The sequence below is a fragment of the Maylandia zebra genome, linkage group LG12 (genome assembly GCF_041146795.1).
Source record: "Maylandia zebra isolate NMK-2024a linkage group LG12, Mzebra_GT3a, whole genome shotgun sequence".
Taxonomy (NCBI): Eukaryota; Metazoa; Chordata; class Actinopteri; order Cichliformes; family Cichlidae; genus Maylandia; species Maylandia zebra.
Window position 1 is genome coordinate 15522681 of NC_135178.1, and position 23557 is coordinate 15546237.

The 23557-nt window shown below is 39.5% G+C and overlaps 1 protein-coding gene across 1 annotated transcript; it reads left to right on the plus strand.

Moving 5' to 3' along the window:
- Nucleotides 1-712: 712 nt before the first annotated feature.
- On the plus strand, nucleotides 713-22361 carry inpp5l (inositol polyphosphate-5-phosphatase L). Its single transcript, XM_004544277.6, has 16 exons — nucleotides 713-1247; nucleotides 9096-9137; nucleotides 9946-10046; nucleotides 10325-10412; nucleotides 14208-14271; nucleotides 14812-14915; nucleotides 15149-15201; nucleotides 16386-16505; nucleotides 16682-16766; nucleotides 16866-16961; nucleotides 17053-17127; nucleotides 17425-17498; nucleotides 17584-17695; nucleotides 18714-18782; nucleotides 18862-18918; nucleotides 20734-22361. The coding sequence occupies exons 1-15, from the start codon at nucleotides 1188-1190 to the stop codon at nucleotides 18904-18906; spliced, it is 1188 nt and encodes a 395-aa protein (XP_004544334.1). The 5' UTR covers nucleotides 713-1187; the 3' UTR covers nucleotides 18907-18918; nucleotides 20734-22361.
- Nucleotides 22362-23557: the final 1196 nt, after the last annotated feature.

Genomic DNA, 23557 nt, shown 5'->3' on the forward strand with positions numbered 1-23557 from the left:
CCTGCCACATGGCATACATCCATCGACTCCAAATAAGTCTTTTATAGCTTCTGGCTCCACTGGAAACTAAGGATGGGGAAATGTTGTTATGCTGCTGTGGTGATGAAAAGATACTGGAGAAGGCGGGTTTTCTAAAGAAAAATGACTAAAGTGGAAGTCATGCATCTGTTGGCACAGGACTGCACATTACAGTGTAGTTAATGGTGATAGCAGCAGGGTATAATCACTGCTCATACAGCTAAGGGGAAGTGAGATTAAGGCAAGATGTACCTGTTATATAATTTGATTGTGCGCTGAAGAAAAGCAACCTGCCCCAAGTGAAAAGAAGTGCTACACAGGGAGAAGATCACTAACTTCCTGTTTTGTGTCTTTAGACAACGAGACTGTGGTACGCTGATTTGCGAGTTTAAAATCCTTTCAGGTCTTTTTTTTTCAACAACAAAAACTTTATGTGGTCTATAAATTACATGTTAGGTTATAACACCTCACAAAGCATTGTTGTAATAATGTAATGCTTAGTGTGGTTCAGGAGTGGTTGCGGTAAAAGCTAGCTGTTTTGTACAGCAAGTCATGTATGTATGTATGTAAAGGTTTCTGTGACATTCAAATGCTGTGAGATTACCTCCAGGTGATTTTATTATTGAGTGCTGGTTGGCTTATCACTGATAAACTTGTACTGTATTTTATTGAATACAGCAAACCAGCAGCGATCGGAGCAAATGGGCGGAGCGCCAGGAGTTCATAACGCAACACCGCCCGCTTTCAGAAGGCTCTCCGAGGGTTTGTCAGCAACAGATGCCCAGTCCAGGCAGCTTAAGAAGCCCTTAAGAACCTACTAGTCCAATTAATCCCGAGGAGGCGGAAATCCACACGTCTGAACGGGCAGTTACACAAACTTGTTACCTGCTCCCTGACTCCACGACGATGATGAAGACGAGCGCCTCTCTGCAGGCGTACGTTAACCGTGCGACACCGAAGCCCGCTATCAGCAAACGATTTGGACCAGAAGCGGGAAGGCGTCCGTGAGGGATAGCTGCTAGTCGCGACTCAGATTCTCTCTCAGACACTCACACACATTATAAGCCTCGGTAAGCTCCTGCAGAGTTGATCGCAGGCCTGCATAAGCATCACTGGCGACGCTGCTGCTGCTACTACGGAGTTTCCTCGGGACTGCTCGCGTCGTTAACATGGAAACGTTCACCGGTGTGCTGCTTGTCACCGCAAACGTCGGCTCACTCTTTGACAATGTAAGTAGAACGGCATCACAATTAAAGTCACACCATACTTAAGGTACAGTCAGAGGATTATATAAACGCTAATAGGCTTAAGTAAGCCGGTAGGAGGGTGTAGGGTAGGAGGCAAGTTTTTTTGTTTTTTAAATATTGAATCGGCTACATTGCTAGCTTACATCATAGGTATAAGGATGTAAGCAGTGAGCTGAGCTCTTCTGGTGCTTTATGTTTTTTTTGTTTGTTGTTGGGGCTTTTCGGTAATTGACATACATTTGCCTCGTAATGAGACGCTTTCAAGTTACCAAGCAATGTTTCCTTGTCAGCTGTCAGCAGCAGATACTGTTAATTAAAAGGAAACAGTCAAAGTTGACTCATAATTAGACAAGCTACCTGTTGGACGCGTCACGTGCCAGACTGGAACGGGTGGCTGCACCTCAGGTGGTAGAGCAGGTCACCTACAAATCGTGAAAGGTGGTGGTTCAATTCCAGTTTGCATGCCAAGCATCCTTGGCAAGACGCTAACCTCAATTTGCTCTCCGATACATCCATCGGGGTGTGAATTTTAGATAGAAAGAGCGTGCTTTTCTTAATGAGGGAAGCTACTTTGAGTGCTCAGATAAAGTAGTTATATCTACCAGTCCTATAAGAACCAGTCCTTTTACCGTTTACCAAATCCTTCTGAACCTGTCTGCAACACCCAGACATGAACAATAACAACACACAGGTCAAATAAATGTTGTCATTCAGAAGTGTTTTTTTTTTTTTCGTTTACAGTTATGCTTGCAATTCAATTATACATTCATACTGATAATAAATAGTGAATAGACCTCTTTAACCCTCGTCATGTTGACATGAAGTAACAAATTGCCCTTTTCCTATAAAAAATAAAATAAACAACAAGAGTGCAGTGTAAACAGGTGAACGAGAAAAAACAAAAACACCACCACCAACACAATACTGTGCAATTTACATGCTGGAAAACTTTGTAAACTTTTGATGCTGTTTGATAATGATCAGCTCAGCATCTGTGCACACACATGTACAAACCTAATGATCTCCATACACACAGATGCATACACAATGCAGTGCATAATTCACAGAACAAAACATCAAGTTGCATTGAGTGTTGGGCATAACTCATTCCAAAGTAAACTAAGGTCAGCAAAGGTTTAATAGAGGATTGCAGGTTACATAAAGTTTATAACAGATTTAGTGCAGAAGTTGATTTATTGCCAAGGATGTTAACTCATTTGAGTTAACATCCTTGGCATCCTCTCAGTCTGCAAAGGTAGCTGTGCCTTTGCAGGAGTCCTCCAGATCCTCTATGAGGGTAATGAAGTTGCTGCCTCTCAGATTGCAACCATACTATTTCTCATCAATCCCAGGTGTAAAATCAGTGCTTATGATGTCACTACTGGGAAAGTGTGTTTGTTTTGTATTCAGTAGTCAGTTTATAGCAGCCTTGTAAAACTGCGGAGATTTAGAGCGCCATGGTAGCTCTATGAGTCTGTAACAGCCCAGTCTCACTTTTTTGCATGTGTCCAAAAACATACAGTAAAACTACCATTTTAAACACAAGATTAAATAATTTAAACTGTAATTTAACTGTCCCAACGGGCTCCAGCTCTTTCTCTGTTTTACCTCGGCTTTGCTTAACTTTCAGGGAGGAGAGCTCTTAGACTCATGGAAATTTGGCTCAGGACCCGTTTCCGGTTGCCAGACCTTGCTCCAATGAAAACATGTCAGGTCCCATTGTGGGAGATATGTAAACAGATGAATATCTTCCGCGGTGGACTTGAACTTTTCCACTTACTTAAGTTAAGCCCTCTCATTTCTATAAACAAACATTCCTAAATTATTCACCCAACTTTTGGGTGAGAGCAGGACCTGCAGCACAAGACAGAGTAAATCCTTTTCCTTTGCAGTTCTGGGCTGGCTGAGTGTCCTGTTAGAGCAGCTCAGCATATGAGACATTAAACTCTCACCGATATTTACTGCCATCTTGGCTACCATGTTTATTACTGAGCTTGTGTAATGACTAAATATATACTTATTTATATATTTTCCCTTGTATAAAAACAAATGCCTTCATTTTCAGTCATTCCCTGCTGACATAGGACGGGATGTGGTCACCACTCTGTGACAAGACCAATCAACTTAATCAGCCTGTTTAATTCAATCAATCAATCAATCAATCAATCAATCAATCAATCAATCAATCAATCAATCAATCAATCAATCAAAATGTATTTCTATAGCACATTTAAAAAGACCACAGCTTCACACAAGTGCTGCAGTGCAGATTACAACAATAGACAAAGAAAAGAGTTTAATTTCTACTATGCCTGCTGTCTGACAGTTTGCTTATTGCTCTGGTCAGAAAGAAAAAATAAAGTGTCCAACTGGTTGTTGTAAGTTTGCCTCATCCAGTTTTTAACGTTGTCACGTCTATAGAAAGTATAAATTAAAAGTATGTCAACTAAATGCAAATCTATTACAGCTGGTGGACAGAGTGTTTGGAGCAAGGCTGACGTGAGAGGAGTCCTATCGGTCACAATGGCTGAGTCGCTGTTATCCCTGGCATGCAAATGCACTATGCAAAGTCATTTCTCAGGTGCTAGGGAAAAAAATGGCCTTGCAGGAGACTGCATATTACTCTGCGCCTACTCTGGGCTGTAAATCCAGTAGTGTCACTGTAAGAAAGTACATGATCAAAGTTGGTATCAATTGATGAACTACAAGACTGAAGATTGTGGCAAAAGAAACAACTGTTTTACCTGGTAGTACCAGCTACTAGCTATACAAGTTAACAAAACATGACCTTAAACAGCAACAACAAAATCATGGGATGAAAACAGAATTTTATTTGATGAGATGGGTGGATCAGTATTGTCAGGGTACAGCACCTCACATGTAGCATCTAAAATATCTGCCTGCTTTTCTAAACCTGGAAGCACTGAACCTGTTTGGCTTCTTTAGCTGTGTATAAGGCTTATCTGCTGACTTTTTTGAGTAACATTTTACTATTAAACCTGAATATCAACTGTCTATGAAAAAAGACACAGACCTTCATAGATGACAAGCTGATGTTGGCTGGACTGCAACAGGTGCAGCTGTACTTGTACATGGCACAGGATAATGTTTCCAGGAAATCCCTAATGTTTATGTTAACCTGCTCAGAGTTTGAGATGACTTCCTGACTTCCATTTGAGCTGATTATCCATTAGCTGATATGGCAGTGCAATTTTAAATACAGAAGCTTTTCTTTGTTTTGCATTAATCTGAGGTTTCTACTTCTGTCCTTATGTCCCTTCTGTTGGGCAGCATAAATGAGCAAAAATACATCATCATTTGATCATCATTTATGGACTCCATGTAAGAATTAGGTGGAATATTTGAAGCTGCAAGTTATGTAACTCTTAAGCATTAAAAAGAATTTGACCATTTCTGTCACATTTACTAGTCACTTATTTTTTTACTTCAATTTGCACTTGTAGCTCTGTGCATGTTTCCATACATTTCTCTGTAGGGGACTTCTGTTGTCCCCTAGAGAGATTGTCCATATATCTTTCTTTCTTTCACTCAGTATCATATTTGATCAATAATCGCAATCTTTCGGGCATAATTGTTTTTTCATAGGACGATGAAATGAGCATTTGCAACATTAAGTCAATGGGTTTAAAAAAAAACATATAACACACACCTTATATGCTAGATAGATCAGGCCATGGACTGTACGACTAATCTGGCACATGAAATATAAACTATTGTGAACCAAGTGCCCTGTTAGAGTCATACATAGCAGTAAAATAAAGAAAAAATAATTGTATAAAATAAATAATTAGTTTATTCTAACAGAAGTCTGTGACATTTTCTTGACTGCAAAATGTAAAGCAGTATATTTAAAATTAAGTGTACCCTTACTGCTTCCATAGCAATTAAGTAGGGAAGTAGCTGCCAGGTGCTGCTAACTAAATGAACTTGATTAACTGATCATCAGCAAGTGTGAGCACCTTTATAAAAGAAGATGTTCTGGCATATGTTAACAAAGACAGAAAGACACCAGCCATGATCTTGAAATGAAATGCAATGAAATTGCAAATAAAAACCTAAGATTCTTAGGTTTCAGATTCTACAAGCCTCAGTTAGAATGTTAAATGTTAAAATTCATGACAGTACAATTAAAAAAAGACTGAACAAGTACGGTTTGTTTGTGTTGCCAGGAGAAAACCTCTCTGACAAAAACATGGCAGCACAACTTTGGTTTGCAAATTTGCATCTCATCAAACCACAAGATTTCTCAACCAATGTCCTTAAGAAAGACCAGACCAAAATGAAGATGTTTCGCCATCCACAGCTCCGCATTTGACAAAAACCAAACACAGCGTATCAGCAAAGACCTCATACAAGTTGTCATGCACGGCGGTGGAGGGATGATGATTTGGGATTCTTTTGCAGCCAGAGGTTGTTGGGGGACTTGCAGTGATTGAGCAATGAACTCTACTGTATGCAAAAGTATTCTACAGTCAAATGTGAGGCCATCTGTCTGACAGCCCAGATTGGGTCATGACGCAGGGGAATGATACGGTGGCCCTGAGAGGCCAAATGGAATGCAACTTCAGAAAACACTTGCAAAAAGAAAAATGCTGCAAAAAGAAAAACACCTGCAAAAAGAAAAATGCTGCAAAAAGAAAAACACCTGCAAAAAGAAAAACACCTGCAAAAAGAAAAATGCTGCAAAAGCACACAAAACACAACGGAAATGTTTCTGGGGAGACAATAACCCGACTGTGTCACTACCCGATCCGTACCGGAAACCCGATCGGTACCCCGCATGCGCGAACGGTGTCTACTTTCGGTCGAAGCGTTTTACGATAGTTACGGGTCAGAGTACCTGTTAAGATGTTAAGAATAACAAGTATCTCTTAAAATGTTTCCAATAATGAAACATTTCAGTATAATGTAGACAAAAACGAAAAAAAAACTGTGCACAGTCGGACCGTACAAATCGGGTCTACCCGATCCGTACAGGGGTTTTCTTCTTCTGTTCGTTTAATGGCAGTTTACTCCCCAGTGTACGAGGATACTGCCACCTGCTCACCAAGCGAATGAACCCTATTGTAAACTGAATTAGCGTCATTACAAACGTGTGTTAAATTTGATTTAGTGATAGTTGAGTGTGTTTATGCTTGTCTGTGTGGAGAGGATTGATTGGAATAATGATGATGATGTCCGCTATTAGGGCTGGGCCATATTATACCGTTCACGGTAATACCGGTATAATGTTAGGCAACGATAGGAAAATGAAATATCGCGATAGAATGGGAGTAAAACGCGCATGCGCAGTGCCTTTGTTTTCATACGCACATGGCCGATTGTTGAGTGAAACAGATGAACCAGAATTGGTTTGTAAAAATGGTGCAACTTCCGTGATGTGGAACTGGTTTGGTGTTTGTCCGTCAGATACACAACAAAGCACATTTTTTGCAGAACATGCAAGCGGCCGTCGTTATTGTCATATTTGTCGGACTAAGATGCTCTTAAATCTGGGAGTAATCTGGGTCCTAAACTCTGTATGCTTCAGGTCAAACAACACTGCAGCATCACTGAGAGTTAAAAACTGTCTAAATTCTTTCATCTTTAATAAAACAATCAGCATTGCTGCTTTACCAGGTGTAACTATAAAGTTTAACTTCCAGGCATCCATGAAAACAAAACTTATTACATTTAACAGAGTTAGAAGTTAGCAGGAAGCTAGCGGAAGTTAGCTCGCTAGTTTCGCTAGTTACCTAAGCATGATATAGCATGTTCTGACTGAGAGATTTCTGAAAAAATTCAAACGTACAGCTCTGCTATCACTTCCAACATAAATGAAGACAGGAAACTAAACAGCAGTGACGTTTGTAGGGTTACTGAAGTTGGGCTAGCTGGTATATAATGATGTGCTACGTGATCGCTAGCGACACAGCTATGTTAGCATAACATAAACAGTGAAGCTGGAGGACGAACACTAACACTTTTCCACTTATAAAAGTTAACGTGAAGGTTCCTCATGGTTAGAGACAAATGCAATCGCATGGCAGGATGCTGTAAACGGACCAAACTTCAGTCAGGATAACAACTGAGATGATCCATCCACGATACGAGGTTAGTTATACTGCAACAACATGGGAATAGAGCAGCTGCCAAAGAATTCAACATTAATGAATCAATGGTACAGAAGTGGAGGAAGCAAGAAGAATGAGTTGAATAAAGTTTGATTTATCTGACTGCTTTGATTCGCTTAATGTTCCTTATAATCCCGTGCACCTTATGGTCTGAAAAATATGTACTGCACACTGCAGTTTAATGTTGCAAAGCACCTCTTTTTAACTTCAGTGGATATTATACATGGTTATGCTCAGTATATGTCAGCCTATTTCTACTGGAAATGCCTTTTGGTTAAACTTTCAGCAAGGAATTTGCATTTGCACTGTTACATTTTTATAAAGCTTTAATGTACATAAAAACCAGCTTCTTGTTTAAGTGAAAATAAATGGAAGGTTGTCTTTTTGCGCTAGTAATGTTGTGGAGTTGTATTTTGTCTCCCATCAATTATATCGTCAGTTATATCGTTATCGCAAATTTTCATATATATATCGTGATAAATATTTTTGGCTATATCGCCCTGCTCTAACCGCTATCACTGTCAATTGTCAGTAAACACTTCATCTGGCTCATGAATCTTTACATGACACATTACAAAGTCTGTATTATTAACTCTGTAATTAGGCGCCATTCTTCTTATTTTACGGCGCTGTTGTTCAATCGGGGAATGCTCTCTGTTGAGGAGAAAAGCATGAATTTGTTTGTATACGGATTATCCATTGTTTAAATGTCCCGGTAGTCGAAAAGGAGGCAGAGCTGTTGAGAAATGCTAGGTGCTAACTGGGCGCTAACCGTATCATTCAAATATATTGAATGTCGCAATGTTGGCAAAGAGAGGAAGTGACGTAAGATTTGCGCATGCGGGGTACCGATCGGGTTTCTGGTACGGATCGGGTAGCGACAGGCTGTATCCCAATTCAGGGTCTGCAGCCTTAACGGTCCTCAAGGGCCGCGTAAATAAATAAATAAATAAATAAATAAATTTTTATTTATACAGCACCTTTCAAGACAGATTCACAAAGTGCTGAACATAAGATTACAAGTCATAAAAATATTTAAAAAGAGAAAATAAAACAGGCATAAAATACGTACTCAAAGACCGCTGAGGCCGGAAGTGCGAGGCTTGTAGGCTTGTGAAATGGGACGGTCTAGCCTCTGTCACGCTGCCCAGGTTGCCTAGCAACCACGATACTAACAGCTGGAAACGTTTCATACAGTTTTGTTTGACAGAAATGAAGGAGAACATATTTTGTACATTTGTTTCAGATGATATCATACTTACATAATAATATCATAATATCATACATACATAATTGTCCACAATAATACTGTTATCATGCCACTGTGATAATTGAGACATTGCAATAGCAGTGTTATATGATTATATCTGTGCAAGTGAGGGAGAAAATAACATTTAAAAGGAAAAAACATGAATTAAATATCTATTGTGTTGTCAGTGTTATGAGTTTCTTCTTCTTCACTGCAAATTGGTTAACCTCTGCTGCCTTTAGCCTCACGATCTGTGAAATTTAAATAGGGACATCATGTTCTCATAGATGATGAAAACGGGAAAGTAAATATTGTCCATTTTTGACACCTACAAATAAAAAACCTATGAAAAAAATTCTGATTTCCAGATGTACTGAAAAAATGTGTTGATCTGAGCCCAAATTATATATATATATATGTTTGTTTGTATGTTTTTACATTTCATAGGTCGGTGAAATTCAAAGTGAATGGTTAAAACAACTGTACAAGGTAAGCTGAGCTTCTGCATGTTGCAATAATAATATTACAGATTTCAGAATGTGATATTTCATGTTTTTGGGGGTTTTTTTGTGGGGAGTATGGCCACTTCTAGGAAGCGAAACCTGTGTTGGTTCTGTCCACTGTTCTATTATACAGTTGTAAATACTGATAACATATCTGCAGAAGGACTAACACCGATAGTCAGTAATAGTAAACCTTCACCTGGCCTCCATTCATAGATGTAGTGTTGAAATTCAAAAATCACAATTAAAAGACCAATCGAGACAAACTGAATGGTCAAATATTTAAGATGTGCTGATTGATTTGCATTGCCCACACATTGGACATACTTTGTGTATCTTGTATTTCAAATTAAGAGTCTTCCCTAGAGAGAAATCTTAAATTTTTTAAACTGGATTATATTATGAAACATTTGCAGGAACATTCTGTGGAAAACGCTAATGTTTCGAAGAGGTTTTATGTTAAGAAATTACATCCTTCAAGCAGCGACATGTGAGGATGATGATGTATAGCAGATGAAGAGGGATAGGCAGTAAGAGATGTGAGAGACATATGGTTTCATGAAGTCAGTCTGATGTGGTTACATAGATTTACGGAAGGAACTACAACTCAGCCGTGTGCATGCATGTGCGTCATCGGTGCAATCCAGTACTTAAACTGATAGCATTACCAGCCCTTCTCTAAAGGACAGTTGCCTTCATCCTGTAACAATCATTATTGACCTTCTACACCCCTCAGTGCTCTTTAGTGTAAGCATGTACGTTGCACTGAGACTGTTTGCTTTGCTTTATAACAGACTATCCAGAGCTACAAGCCACAGTTCATTGCCCTGCACTTCCAGGAGGTTGGAGGAAAGGACTACATGTTAAACATGGGCCATGCAGAAAACTTCTTCTGGTAGGATTAATATGCTGATTATAATGCATTTCGCCATTTCCATTGATTCATTGTTGTCAATTAAACAGTTCCTTATAATGTGTCAAAAAAATGAAAACCATCTACGGTTTGATGTCATTCAAGAAGCGAGAACCAGTCAAGTCATTACATCTTTATTTAAAAACATAACATTAATTGATGGTTGTATAGTTGTAGTCAGAAGACTCTTAGTTCGTTAGATCTGTATACAAAGAAACCTCCAGTGCAGTGATCATACTTTTTTGCTCTGCTGTTACCAGGACCCTCGAGTCCAGTGAAGAAATGAAAGACTTTGACAGGTCTTGCATTTATGTGGACAACCAGTTCAAAGTAGAAGATAGCTTCACGGTAAGAAACACAAAAACGTTTCATACAGAGTAGTTGCTGTGTGTTTCCACTAGATGGAGTTCTCTTACATGTTAATGCACAATGATAAGTGGATGCATTCAATGCACTCTGCTGGGGAAAATCAGAAGTTTCTGAGAGTGACGCAACACAGTGAAACAAAAAACGTGCTTACTGACTCCAGATTGCATTGCAATCTTTGATTTTATTTATTTTTTGCTGTGTTTTACTGGCATCTATTTAAAAGTGTGAGTGTAAACACAAAACATTATTTTAGTGTCTATGCTGCAATATGCAGAAAATAGGTTTAAATGTTAAAGACAGTTGCATATAATTGCATTTTTGCTTGATGCAATGTGCATGAAATTAAAGGATTAAAACAATCTTTAAAAGAGACTTTTTCATTTGATTCAATTTTACATGATGGATTATGCAGAAAAAATAGAATTAGGGTGAAAAGGTCTATTGTGTTATTACATATTCAGGTTGTGTGTCATGTTTTTTAAAAGTAACTAAGTAATAAAGTAACTAATTACTATTGAAAATAAGTAACCAGTAAAGTAACAGGATTGCTTTCTTGGACAAGTACTTAGTCATTATTAACTAATTACTATTTTCAAGTAACTTGACCAACACTGGTTGCCACAGACTGCCCAAACAGACTTTTCTGTGAGTCTAACTGTTATTCTGATCATCATGTTAAAGATCAGGACATTGCAAATAAAATCTGCTGAAATCTGAACATACTATAGTAGTACTTCCTAGCTGGAGTCAGTTTTCAGTTCACTGTAGAATGTTAGATGTGCAAAACAACAGCCTTGTGTAAGTGACATTGATCTCAAAGATGAAGCACAAAACAGCGCTAAAGCTGTTGCGCAATATGAGCACAGGGAGAGGAGGTGCTCTTAAAGACAGGTCTGTTAAATCTCATGCTGCTCCCGGCATTTCTTAATGTCATGAGCTGAATCCTTGGTCTTTCGCTGGAATGCTGTTCAGTCACAGATTAAGCCTCATCGTCCACACCTTTTATGAAAGACGTTTTCTGTATGCACCTTCGTTTTTATTGTCCTCATGTAATACAAACAAGTTTTTAATATCTTTCTTAGAAAGTAATGAAAATGATTTCTTAAAGTTCACAGTGGCTCTTAACTGGTTCAACAGTATTAGTTTCCTAGAAATTTTGCCCCTAGCTGGAAGTGCAAAAGTTGTGACTCACCCCTCATTTTTTTTATTTCACTTTCGAGGAACCAGACTTTCTTGTAATTTTTTAAAAGTTGTTTGAGCAATAGTTCCCCAGGTTTTCTGACGAGCTTTTAAAGTTTTTCTTTAACCACTGGCTGCTTTTTTGCTTATTTTCAGGCCAGTCAGGGCAATGTTTTTGTTTTGTTTTTTTGTTACGCTTCTTAACACTCGCCTATGAATCATTCAAGATTTTAAAAAGCCATGAAATTCAAGGGATAAGCCCGTGTTATGGACAGCTTAGCAAAGAACCAGTTTTAAATTGTAACTTTAGGCACTTTGTTACTAGCAGCCTGTTGCAATCCTACTATTTGTTTCTATTTTTGTATCAACAAGTTGAGTCCGAAAAAGCTATGAGCCAAAAACATGTCTCGGCATACTTTGTAGAGAGGAAACTGAAGAGTCAGGCAAAAAATCTATATACAGCAGATCAATAGCATCTGAAAGTCAAATCATTTAATGTTATTTATATAGCTCTAAATCACAACAAGAGTTGCCTCAAAGCCCATATATTGTAAGGTAAAGACCTTACCTTGCTTCAAATGGATATGTCAGTATGTACAGAGGTCAGGAGAGAAGAACGACAGTGAGTGTCTACTGCATCTGTAAACCAGGGGGAGGCTGGAACTGCATTTTGGCCAGTGGTATTGGACAGATTTTGGGCTTCTGCATTACTGAAGCAGTGTGAGATCATCTTGACAGAGAGCAAAACAAAAGGCAGCCAACATCCAAAGAAGAGCTTTGAATGTCCTTCAAGAAGCCTGAAAAACTATTCCTGAAAACTACCTAAAAAAAAAAAAAAACACAAGAAAGCTTGTCTAAGAGAGTTCAGGCTGTACTGAAGAATAGAGGCGCTCACACCAAATATTCACTTTCAAGCTGTTTGAATTGTTCAACCTGTTTTTTCCATGCATGTTTGCACATTTTTCAATAAATCGCAGTGCCTTTTTCCCGCTTTCTTAGCAAAACGGAAAGAAAGGACAGTCAGCTCAAGACTTTTGCACAGTAGAGTGTTTTTTAAAGTATTAACCCACACTCCTCCCAGGTGATACCCTCACGCTGAACATTTGACAGTAGGGGTCAATGGCTGCATCTGTAGACTGAAGGTGCGTGAAGTAAAAAAGGGGAAACTCAATGGCCAGGTGAGAGTAGAGACAGGCCAAAGTCAATACATTTAACTCTAGATTAAAACTATTGATCCCAGCCTATTTGTACACAATAAATAAAGTGTGTTGGGGGCAGAAGACAGCCGGGACTAAGTTTCCTCTGCACTTGAGTGTTTGCACCCCCCGCTGTTTGCCCTGGGAGGGTTGCAGCCACCCCACCCCACCTAATGCCTCATTCTCATTTCGTCGGTGCCACCTGCATTGATTTTCAATTTGTTTCCCCTTGGCTGCGATCATCAGTTATACGGCCATGAGAGAATTTGGGGAGGGGTGGTGGGTTCTCTTTTCAGAGGGGTTGCAGAAGCAGAGGGGGAAGACTTGCATGAATTCCCAGTACAAATGGTGTTTTGATAAAAAATCACTTGTAAGTCAATATTTTTTTATTAAACTGTGCACAAACCTGATTGATGAAGATAGGTGTTTGGCAGAGTATGTGGAGGAAAACGAGGAGGGAAATGTGCCTCTGTGTGCGCCGACGTGTGTGCACATACTTTACAGTATATAACATTGTTACTAATCTAGCATAAACAAAGCGAAAAGGGTTGGCCATCTCGTGTTTTATGAATTGTTAGAGTACATTTCTAATGTCCCAATTTTGTGAAAAAAGTGCCAACATAACTTCAGTGGGATCTGACTTCCTTCCTGAGTCTACAAGCTGCTATACAAGTTAAGGACAATTTCAGACTCGGTTAAATAACTCATTGCTTAAATCTTCATTCAGACAAGTTGGTCACCAACTGCAGTTCGCAGACAAACACGGAGACATATCTAATTTTATTTATTGTGGACAACTTTGGCACTGAAGATAAATGAATTCTTCAGGGAGAAATTTCTCATGTAGCGGCTGGATTTGTGTGTGTGTGTGTTTGGGGGGTGTCTGTCACCGCGGTCTGTCACGCCCTGAGCCCTCTTGAGTGCCGGCTGATTTTTCTTCAGCTCCCAGTTTGCAGCAGCGGTGTTGGCAGACAGCGGGCTCACTGCTTAATACCTTTTAAATGGTTTTAATTTTCTGTCTTTATTGATTTCACGGGCCGCGATTAATCAGATCAGTGGAGCAGGCAGTTAGTACATTAAAAATGGTCAGCCCCACGTCAGGGATGATTGGGTACTGAAGTGTGCGTGTCTCAGAAGCAGCGCGTGGATGTGCTGTGCAGTTATACGTCCTCTTGGAAATACTTTATTACTTAAAGTTTGCCATCTCTTTGGAGAGTAACAATGCACTGTGTCATACATTCCCAATGCACAAAGCATACCATGTGTTCTTGCTTTCTTTGAAGAGGATCAATGAAACCAAAAGCCTCTGCAGAACGATTAAAAGTCCAGTTTCACTATGATTTTTTTGAAGTGGTTTACCTAAAACTGATTGTAACTGCTATATCTTTTCTATCCACAGGCTTTGGGGAGCATGTACTTCATCCACAAGACACTGAAAAATATACAACAGTATGACTTTCATGGTAAAAAAAACACAACGCTTACATGGATTTCCTATTTCATCATTCATCATGTTGTGCTAAATTTAGTTTATTTTCCAAACAACGTGTTGGAACGCACCAATGGTTATTACTCAATGCATTGTTTTGATAGAATCCTCCCTCCTTTGGTGCAGTCGGTTGTGCTGTTGCAAAATCCTTGTCGGTGTTTAATTGTTGGACATTTCTCTGGCAAACTGTGCTGGCAGTTTGAAGGCTACGTCTCCTATTTGCAAAGAACTCGAATTTAAAGTGGAGCGGCTATTTTGCTGTTGCATAGTCCAGTCACGTTAGATGTGAAAAAGCTCCTCAGAAAAGCTTATGGAAGGACCATAAACATCCCGAAGCTGCCACTCGCTGCGTGGCCCGAAACGATTGTTGTTCGCCGAACACAGTCTAATGGCCCGCTTATAGATTTGCTCATCATGTATGCCCCTCTGATGAGGTTAACACCAGTTTATTGATTGCTGTTTGCATGTTTTCTCACTCTTTTACATGTCACCTCCTTGGCTCTGCCTCTCACAGTTAAGAATTTTAAAGCAGTGCTGGAAAAGAACAGGTATATGGGCTCTCTGGACAGGGTCACCACCGTGGAGAAAGAAAAATTCCCAAAGAATTTCTGGCCTGATGTGAGTATGTATGCATGACTGTGCATCTGGGTATGCCTGTCGGGAGGGGCAAACATGGGCCAAAGGAGATGTTGGGACAAATGAGTCTACTGGGGCTTTCGGGGGGCCGTCTGCCTGCTCTGACAGGGTGATGAGACAAATTATGTGCAAGAATCAATAATTATCAATTTAGCCCTTTAAAGACACAGCTCACTGCTGTTTAGTGACTCACTCCAGTTTTTCCTCTGTTGCAGTTCAAGTGGTCCAGAAAGGGCTTCATGAGGACCCGCTGGATTATACACAACCAGTACGTAACAAACACTCACCTTCACCGTGATGCACCAGCAGGGTTGAACACACTTTCATGTGTGGCTGTTTGGTGACGTTTTTGGAAAAATACATTGACAATAAAAACACCCTTGGGAACAAATATGTAGCCTGTTTTTAAAAGATTGGAAAAGCAGCGTAAAAGATTGTTATGAGCCCAAAGTCCTTGACTGACTGTCAAAGTTAAATAAATAAAAAAATGTCCCATGGGTCAATGTTCAGATAAGACATCACATCAGAGGGCTGGGTATACATTTCACTGATAGGACCTAACCTTTGATAATAATTAAAAAAAAATGTTATTAAATCATATTTGGTATGTCCACATTGGCTTTGTCCATCTTTTACAGTATTTGGTATCAGTATGTTTAAGCTCCTACAATATGGAACCATAACTGCTGGAGTTAAAGCAACTGTTAGCCACTATGTCATACTTGTTTTTAAAGCATGCTTCGGCATCCCTCAGTAAACTGAAGGTCAAATATTGTAGTTCCTTGAAGACAAGCAAATAAAATTTTACTCAGTAAACATCTAAGAGGACATTTAAAACCTACTTTGATCTATCAAAGCTGATATAAAACAAACAGTGAGGCTCACATTCAGCTGCTCCGATGACCTTGTGGTTTCTTATCATCCAGTTATTAATATCTTCTGGGTTTTGTTTTGACAAAAATGTCCTCTTTACTTCACTGGTTACACTCACAGAATATAAATAATTAATTTAATGTGGTGCTCTGTTGGGAGCTTAGACTCGGCATGTTATAGGATGGTGAGCAGGGTTTTAATTTCATAGTAGTAGTCAGTATTTGCTCTGCTGTGTTGTTACCTTGGGACTGGAACAACAGGAGCTCAAAATCTAATGTACCACAGCATCATACTGTGAGTCAACACAGCTCATTTGTGAGATGCTCATTAATTGCTTTCTGGTGACAGCCTAAGAAAAGGAGCCAGTGAACTGCACTTGTTTGTAGACTGAACATTAACCCAAGTGTGCTCATTGATAAGAAAGCTCCTGTAAAGACACCTGTTATTTCACACACAGACTCACATACACACCTATCTGATGTCAGGCTTTGGAGTTATCGGATTGTTTCCTGTTTTTTTCCCCTCCATCTGCCACAACTCACCTTCTTTTGCCTGTGTGTGTCGGGGGTGTTTTCACAGAGGTCTAGACCTGGTAAATGTCCACCTGTTCCATGATGCCTCTAACCTCATTGCCTGCAACTCCAGTCCTTCCATTTACTCAGCCAACCGCAATAACGCTCTCAGATATGTCATCAGCAGGTGAGACTAGCAGCTGCACGCTACTGTATGAAAACATAATATTCAAAATGTGCTATCATGTAGCTCCTCTTATCCAGTGAATTAGCATTTTAACAGAATCAACACATACAAAGTACATTGGGATTAAGAATTAAAACCCTGTGTTATGGCTTAAGGTAGTATTTTTATTTTTCCAGGATATCAGACAGTCGGCAAACTGTGCTGCCTTTCTTTGTGTTTGGAGATTTCAACTTCCGTCTGGATACACTTAGTCTGGTCCAGGTATGCAAGAGCATTCATTTTCCCCAAAGTTCAAGTGTTGCAATCATGTACCAGTCTGTAATTTTGACATAAACCCTCTCGTTTGTGTTTTTTGACCAGGATTTGTCCACTGCTGCCGATGTGCAGATGGTGAAGAAGGACAGCAGTAACGAAGTGCAGAGAATCATATATGAAGAAAAGGATAACGACCACCAGGTGATTGAAACGAGAGAATCTCGTTTAAAAAAAGAAAAGGCAGAATTATCTGCTTCAAAAGTTACTTTCTCTGCCTCCTTTTCACCTCTAGGTTCTGCTTCGAATTGAGGAGAAGCTTTTCGCCTACCTGCACCAGGCGGTTTTCAGAGAGGACAATGGCAGAGCAGTAAGAACACAAGCTCACCTTTCACCCATAAAGATATCATCAGTTGCACTACTGAGAAACTCAAGGGAAACTTAGTTTGACCTGTCTTCAGAGATTTTAGATTAGATTAGATTTTAGATTCCATCAGCAGGAATACTTCAAAGAAATGACAGCGCAGTAAACACAAAAAGGGAGAAACATTAGTAGCAGTAACCCAAATTATCCCCCATGTTAAATCTGCACTCGCTCACATCATGCTTGTTTTTCATGTGTTGACGTTTGTAGTCATTTGTAACCATAATGGCTTCTGTCGCTCAGCTTTTGAAGTATGACAAAGAAGTTGCAGCCTTCCATGATGTTATTAGGGAAGAGGACATCAAGTTTCCACCAAGGTCTGTAACTCTGCTACTTGCTGCAAATTTCTGCCATTTACTTTTCATGCTTTAAGAATTTGTTCCCCTCTTGTCTTGTGCTCAGCTACCCATACAGTGAAGAGCATGCTAAACCAACCCAGTACATGAACACTCGCTGTCCTGCCTGGTGTGATCGCATCCTTATGTCACATACAGCCCAAGATTTAATCCACAGGGTGAGTCTTTGCACAATCACATCATTTCATGATGACAAGAACACAATTTGATATAATACGTGAGTTAGCATGACGTGTTAAGGAAGCACTTTGGCAAGCTAGCCAGCCAACATTTCTAGTCAATGTGTTTTAGCAGTAGCATTAGTTAGCAACATTTTAAGGTTAACCAATTATGCTGCATGACACTGACTCTGGTTAGTTCGTAAACCTTTGCTGATAGTGACGGGTTAATTTATCAGCCAGAGCAGTTCTAGGGGTTTAAAAAAATTAGCTAGCATTATCTATTTAAGATAGTGTTTCGCTACAATATGTAGCTTGCAGTTTGTCTGTTTTTGCAGGAAAGCTAATGTTAGCTAACAGATGGTGATACCTGTGTTTGCAAAAAGACTTCTTTTCCTGTAGAAGTCTGTGAGCCAAAGTCTGTAAAAGTCCTCCTGAGTTTTTGGGATTGTTCTGGATCATATTTTGAAATTGAGGATTAACTTTGGTGTAAAACTACATCTTCATTGCATAAGAAGTTGTAAATCACAAGTCATTAGACAACGGGCTTCGCATACTTCTCTTTCTTGTCTTGTTTGTGATGGAGTCTGTGTTGTGTGGGAGATGGTCGTTAGTTGAAGTTAGTGGGCTCTGGTTCTAAAGAAATGTTGGCTGGTCTTACACACCGTTGGCACAGCATGCAAGCAGAGCATGGACGTCACTTTCTTCTGATTTTACTAGAAAATTAAGACTTTTACAAATAAATCAGCACACAGGATGTTAGAGGACACGCAGATTTTTTAATACTACACGACACTTCACTCACACTGCCAATTTAAAAAAATATTTACCTGGACACGGTTTTACATTCGTGCACACATACTGTATAACCCTTAATATGTAATGTGATGTAAATCCACTATGAACATAATCCAGCCCACACAAATGTGATACTCAACATTTAACTTAATATAATTTAAGAAGAATCTGTTTGTTATGTTTACATATAAATGATCTTCAAGTTCATTCTTCTTTTCAGAGAGACGATGGTGAGAAGAGTGTTGTTTACAACACAATGGGTCCTAATGTCTGTATGGGAGATCATAAGGTAACAGATTACATAAGCAGTGTGTTGTGCACATCAGCCATGTGGACTGACTCTGATGTTTTTTGTTTTTCTTCTGTAGCCTGTGTTCTTGTCCTTCTCACTGAAGACAAATGACCACATCTGATACTTCTAAATGGTAAGAAGTTTCACTGTGTGTGTGTGTGTGTGTGTGTGTGTGTGTGTGTGTGTGTGTGTGTGTGTGTGTGTGTGTGTGTGTTCTGTACTGCATGTGCAAGTGCAGCTGAGTCGATGTGGTAATTCCAGTGAATGGATTCAGTGTGAGAGAGTGAGCACAGTAATCTTTCTCTGGTCCCTGGAGAGCCATAACCCTACTGGCCCAGTGGAGTCGGGATATGAACTAAGAGTAATGCGTGCGGGACATAAGAGATCCTTTGTGCACATCGTAGTTGGAGTGCAGGCGATCTGCACTCTCGCTGATCTATGTCTATTGAATCCTCTTTGCTGTCACTGTGGCTACACATTAGGTGTAATGCTGGCCTGCTTTTCATTAATTACCACATGGATGGCTGGCTGGAGACACATTCATTGTGCGGGGCAGTATATTGGCATTTTTATGGCCATGATTTTGTTTTGCTGCCATTTCAATTTATTTTTTTAAGGAAGTACTGCCTTTTCATGATTGTCCTTCTTCAGAAAGCTTCAAAATGATGAGATCCACACAATGGGAGTGCTTGAAGAGGCTACAACCATCACCTTTTTTGTTTTTGACATTTCAAAGCATATGAAAGGTTTAGCCTACCACTAGTACTTTGAGGCTACATTTTAGCTCTTGCAAGGTGTGCCTTTTATGTAACCGTTTACATTTCAAATGATACTAAAAATCATAGTTAATCATAGTTAATTTTACCTCATTATTATTTTATCTCAGCCGCATCTTGAAAAGGTAATCCATGCTTTTATTTCATGTTGTTTAGATTACTGTAATGCACTATATTGTGGAGTTAGTCAGCATCTTCTCTCTCGTCTGCAGCTGGTCCAAAATTCTGCTGCACGACTTTTAACCAGAACTCGTAAAAGAGAGCACATAACTCCCGTCCTGGCTTCACTCCATTGGCTGCCTGTATATCTTAGAGTTCACTTTAAAATTCTCATGTTTGTGTTTAAATGTTTAAATGGTCTTGCCCCAACTTACCTCTCTGAGCTTCTGCATCCTTACTCACCCCCCAGGTCTCTCAGGTCAGCTGACAAGCTGCTCCTGGAGGTACCCAGGTCCAAGAGGAAGCTCAGAGGGGACAGGGCCTTCTCTATTGCTGCTCCTAATCTGTGGAACAATCTTTCCCAGCACATTAGAGAGGCCCCTTCACTGTCCACTTTTAAAACACGTCTTAAAACTCATTTTTACTCTTTGGCTTATGACACAGTCTGACCCTGATTTTATTGTTTTAATCTAATGTGCTGATTTTATTGTTTTAAATGTGTTTATATATATATTACTTATCTTATATTATTATTACTATTTTTCTCATTTTTTTTAACATGCTCAATGTATCATGTTTGGCATGTCAAGTGTACAGCACTTTGTGATAAATAAATTGCTTGCTTGCTTGCTTACCTCATTGACCTGAGAAATGGCTTTTGCAGGACAGTCAGTCTTATGTACACTAATTTAGACTTGATTTTCTTACAATAGCATTTAGATGTCTGAATCCACTGTGTCCTGTATTTGCACTGTAATCCACACTGGTTAAACAGTAGCTGAAGATCTGGTGGTGGAGCAGGTCGTCTACTGGTCGGTAGATTGATCCCTGACTCCTCCAGTCCACATGCTGAAGTATCCTTGGCCGAGATGCTAAACCCCGAGTTGCCCCTGATGTAGCCACCAGAGTGTGTTCGCTGTGTGAATGTGTGCGTGCACAACAATGTGTGTGTGAACAACAATTAGAAAGGGTTTTCAGTGCTCATTTACAAAGTGTGTTTCTGTCTGCTGCAGGTCTGTAACCACAGCATCCTCAGAGGCTGATCAGTGTGATTGTTCTCCACTACAACCGTCCCATCAGCCACCAAAAATAAGCCGGCGTTTCACTCAGCCTCAGCTAAGCTCCCTGCCACACACTGCTGACCACAGCTCTTGTATCATGTAACCCAGATTTATCAAGACGTGTCAAGAGTTTTTGAGAATTGTTCCTATTCACCGCTTCCTCTGGGATTTTTTATAAGTCCCCTCTACCCGAAACCTCGGAGTCACCAGGGATAATCCTGCAAATCCTACCTGCAGCTGCACATTCATGAGACACATCAAGAATTTTAAAAATCATTTTTAGCTCAATTGATTGTATTTCATGTTTTTTCAATGCCGTCCATTTTACAGGCAGTGTCGAAAATAACCAAACTTTGTATGAATGTCAATTTACTCATTTCTTACTGGCCCTAACTAAAGGCATTTTTAAATATTCTAAAACACCCAACTTAAGCAACAATTAACAAAAGATTCAGGAGAGTACTGGGTATATGATGAACCACACTTTGTGTAGTAGTGGTGTCTTGAAAAGGGAAATATCAAACCCTCGTGGCCATGTGTGCACGCTTTTAGTTAGTTTTTTTATGCTCTATTTAGTACATGTATCTTTGCTTTGCCATCACCATAGCATTTTTTTAAATGACGAGGGAAGCACAGCTGTCTTTGCTTCCAGGTGTCATGTGTGGATGATCTCCGCTGATAAAACAGGATTTGTGACAGATTTCCTTCCTTTTTTCATACAGGTTGCTACTTCATACACATCAGCTCCAGCCAAGACAGATTGGATTTTTAATAGTGGTGTTATGATGAAATGAAAGTAGACAGGCAAAAGAAAAAAAGGCCGGTAACATTTTAGCAGCAGTGGTGAGAGCTGAATGGATTACCGCAGCATCCAAAATGAACTTGTGTATCTCTCTTATTTCCCGAGCTGTATTATACACATTATACCAAGTGCTTTATTACCTTGACTTTGCATTTCTTCTCCGATTAATTTGAGCTGTCCTCCTCCAGTTTACTATGCAGGATGTCTGGTCAGACTTCACCCTGCTGCGGTCGGCGTCAGCTGTATTTCATTGCCAAAAAGAATCACGCTGTAGTTATGCTGTAGTGTTTACCTACAGCTGTAGTTAAGAAGAACGTCTGTTTTGATTACCTGGCATCAAATAAATTGAATTAAAAAAAAAAAAATCCTGTGCATAATCACACCTGTGTACCCACACTCAACAGAGGGGGCGCTGTTTGCTTTTGAATTATTGCATTTATCTTTGATCCTTGTCTCTTACTGCAGTACCAGTGTAGTAATATCATGTGTGAGTTAACAAGGCTTTGACAATTTTGACTAATGGATTCTGTTTAAAGTGTGTTTGTTGCTTTTTGGGTGTTTTATGGGAGAGCATTTTCCTATATTCATGCTTTTTTGATGCCCAGATTCAGAACTTTGGCATGATGTTTGTAAAGTGTGACTGTAGCCTCATCGCAACGAGAAAGAGTAACGCAAATGTCTGTTTGTGATAAATGCTTTGTCACAGGAGTGGAGCTGGTTATAAACACTACATTTGTGATATTTCATTTTTGTAAATAAAGTATCACCCTTTGTTGCACTTTTGTTTTTTGTGTTTACAATCAAGTCACGCCTCTTATGGGAAAGCAAAGGCTGTAAACTATGTAAATGACCTCATTTCCTGAGAGCAGTTAACCCTGACAGGGTATCTATTGTCTTATCTGTATACCAAGTTACTTTTTTTTATGACTCTAATGACTTATAAAAATATTATAAGTAAACTATATTCTCACTTATATTTGTATATATATACTTTTGTGTTGATCACATTAAAAAAATGTCAGATCATGTCAAATTTAGCCTGTCCAAGTAACACAAGCTTTACATTAGTGTCTGCGTGTGTTATTGCATTTAGTTCCTGTAAAAAAACTGTGGTTACTTTGGGTCAGAAGAGCAAAATGACAGCTAAAACTGAGGAAATATTAAACCTGCGCTTCAGACTGAGAATCACAGTCAGGATTCTTTCTTTTTTCACTTTGTGTTGATGCAGCAGTTGGACTCAGATACAGATTTAAGTCCAGAATAAACAACAACAACAAAACAAAAAAAACAGATAATATCAGTAACAGCAGAGACCAAAATATGTTTTTCAGAATAAAAGACTTGGAGCCACCTCTGTCACTTTGACACTCAGATAAGAACAATCACATTTTTGACTGTTCGTGTACGTGACTGATGTGAGGCTGAGCATGTAGGAGTTGGGTATTTTGTACTGGCACACTGAGGTGTGAGAGGAGCTGGTCGGACTGGTTAGCAACGCAGCGAACAAGCTCCAATTGAAAAATGAAATTTGGTGGTCAGAGAAGGAATTCTCTCACCCACACATGGAGTCTGAACTTGTGTGCCAGACCAAAACACATCTTTCTTAACACTTGCAAGAACAACTACCTTTTTTCCAGACTTTTCTTTGAAGCAAAATGTGATTGTCTTAGCGGCGTTCCCATGCTTTTGTTCGGACACAGTCATCAGACCTTATATCCTGTCAGCTGGATAAACCACAGCCAGCTTCAAGTCACTGAGCCTAAATGGTGACCAAGCTGCTCTGCTGGTATTGATTTGAAGTTGAAATGGGTTGCAGAGGTCATTGTCTTCAATTAAGCCCCACCACACTAGTAAATCACACTAGAATTGACCTTTGACCTTCTTTAGCTTTTGTGCCTTTGCTTTGGCCCCTTTAACCAGCTACCACATCAGCATAACTCAAGACCCAAATTGTCTACATTTAAGTTTGATTTT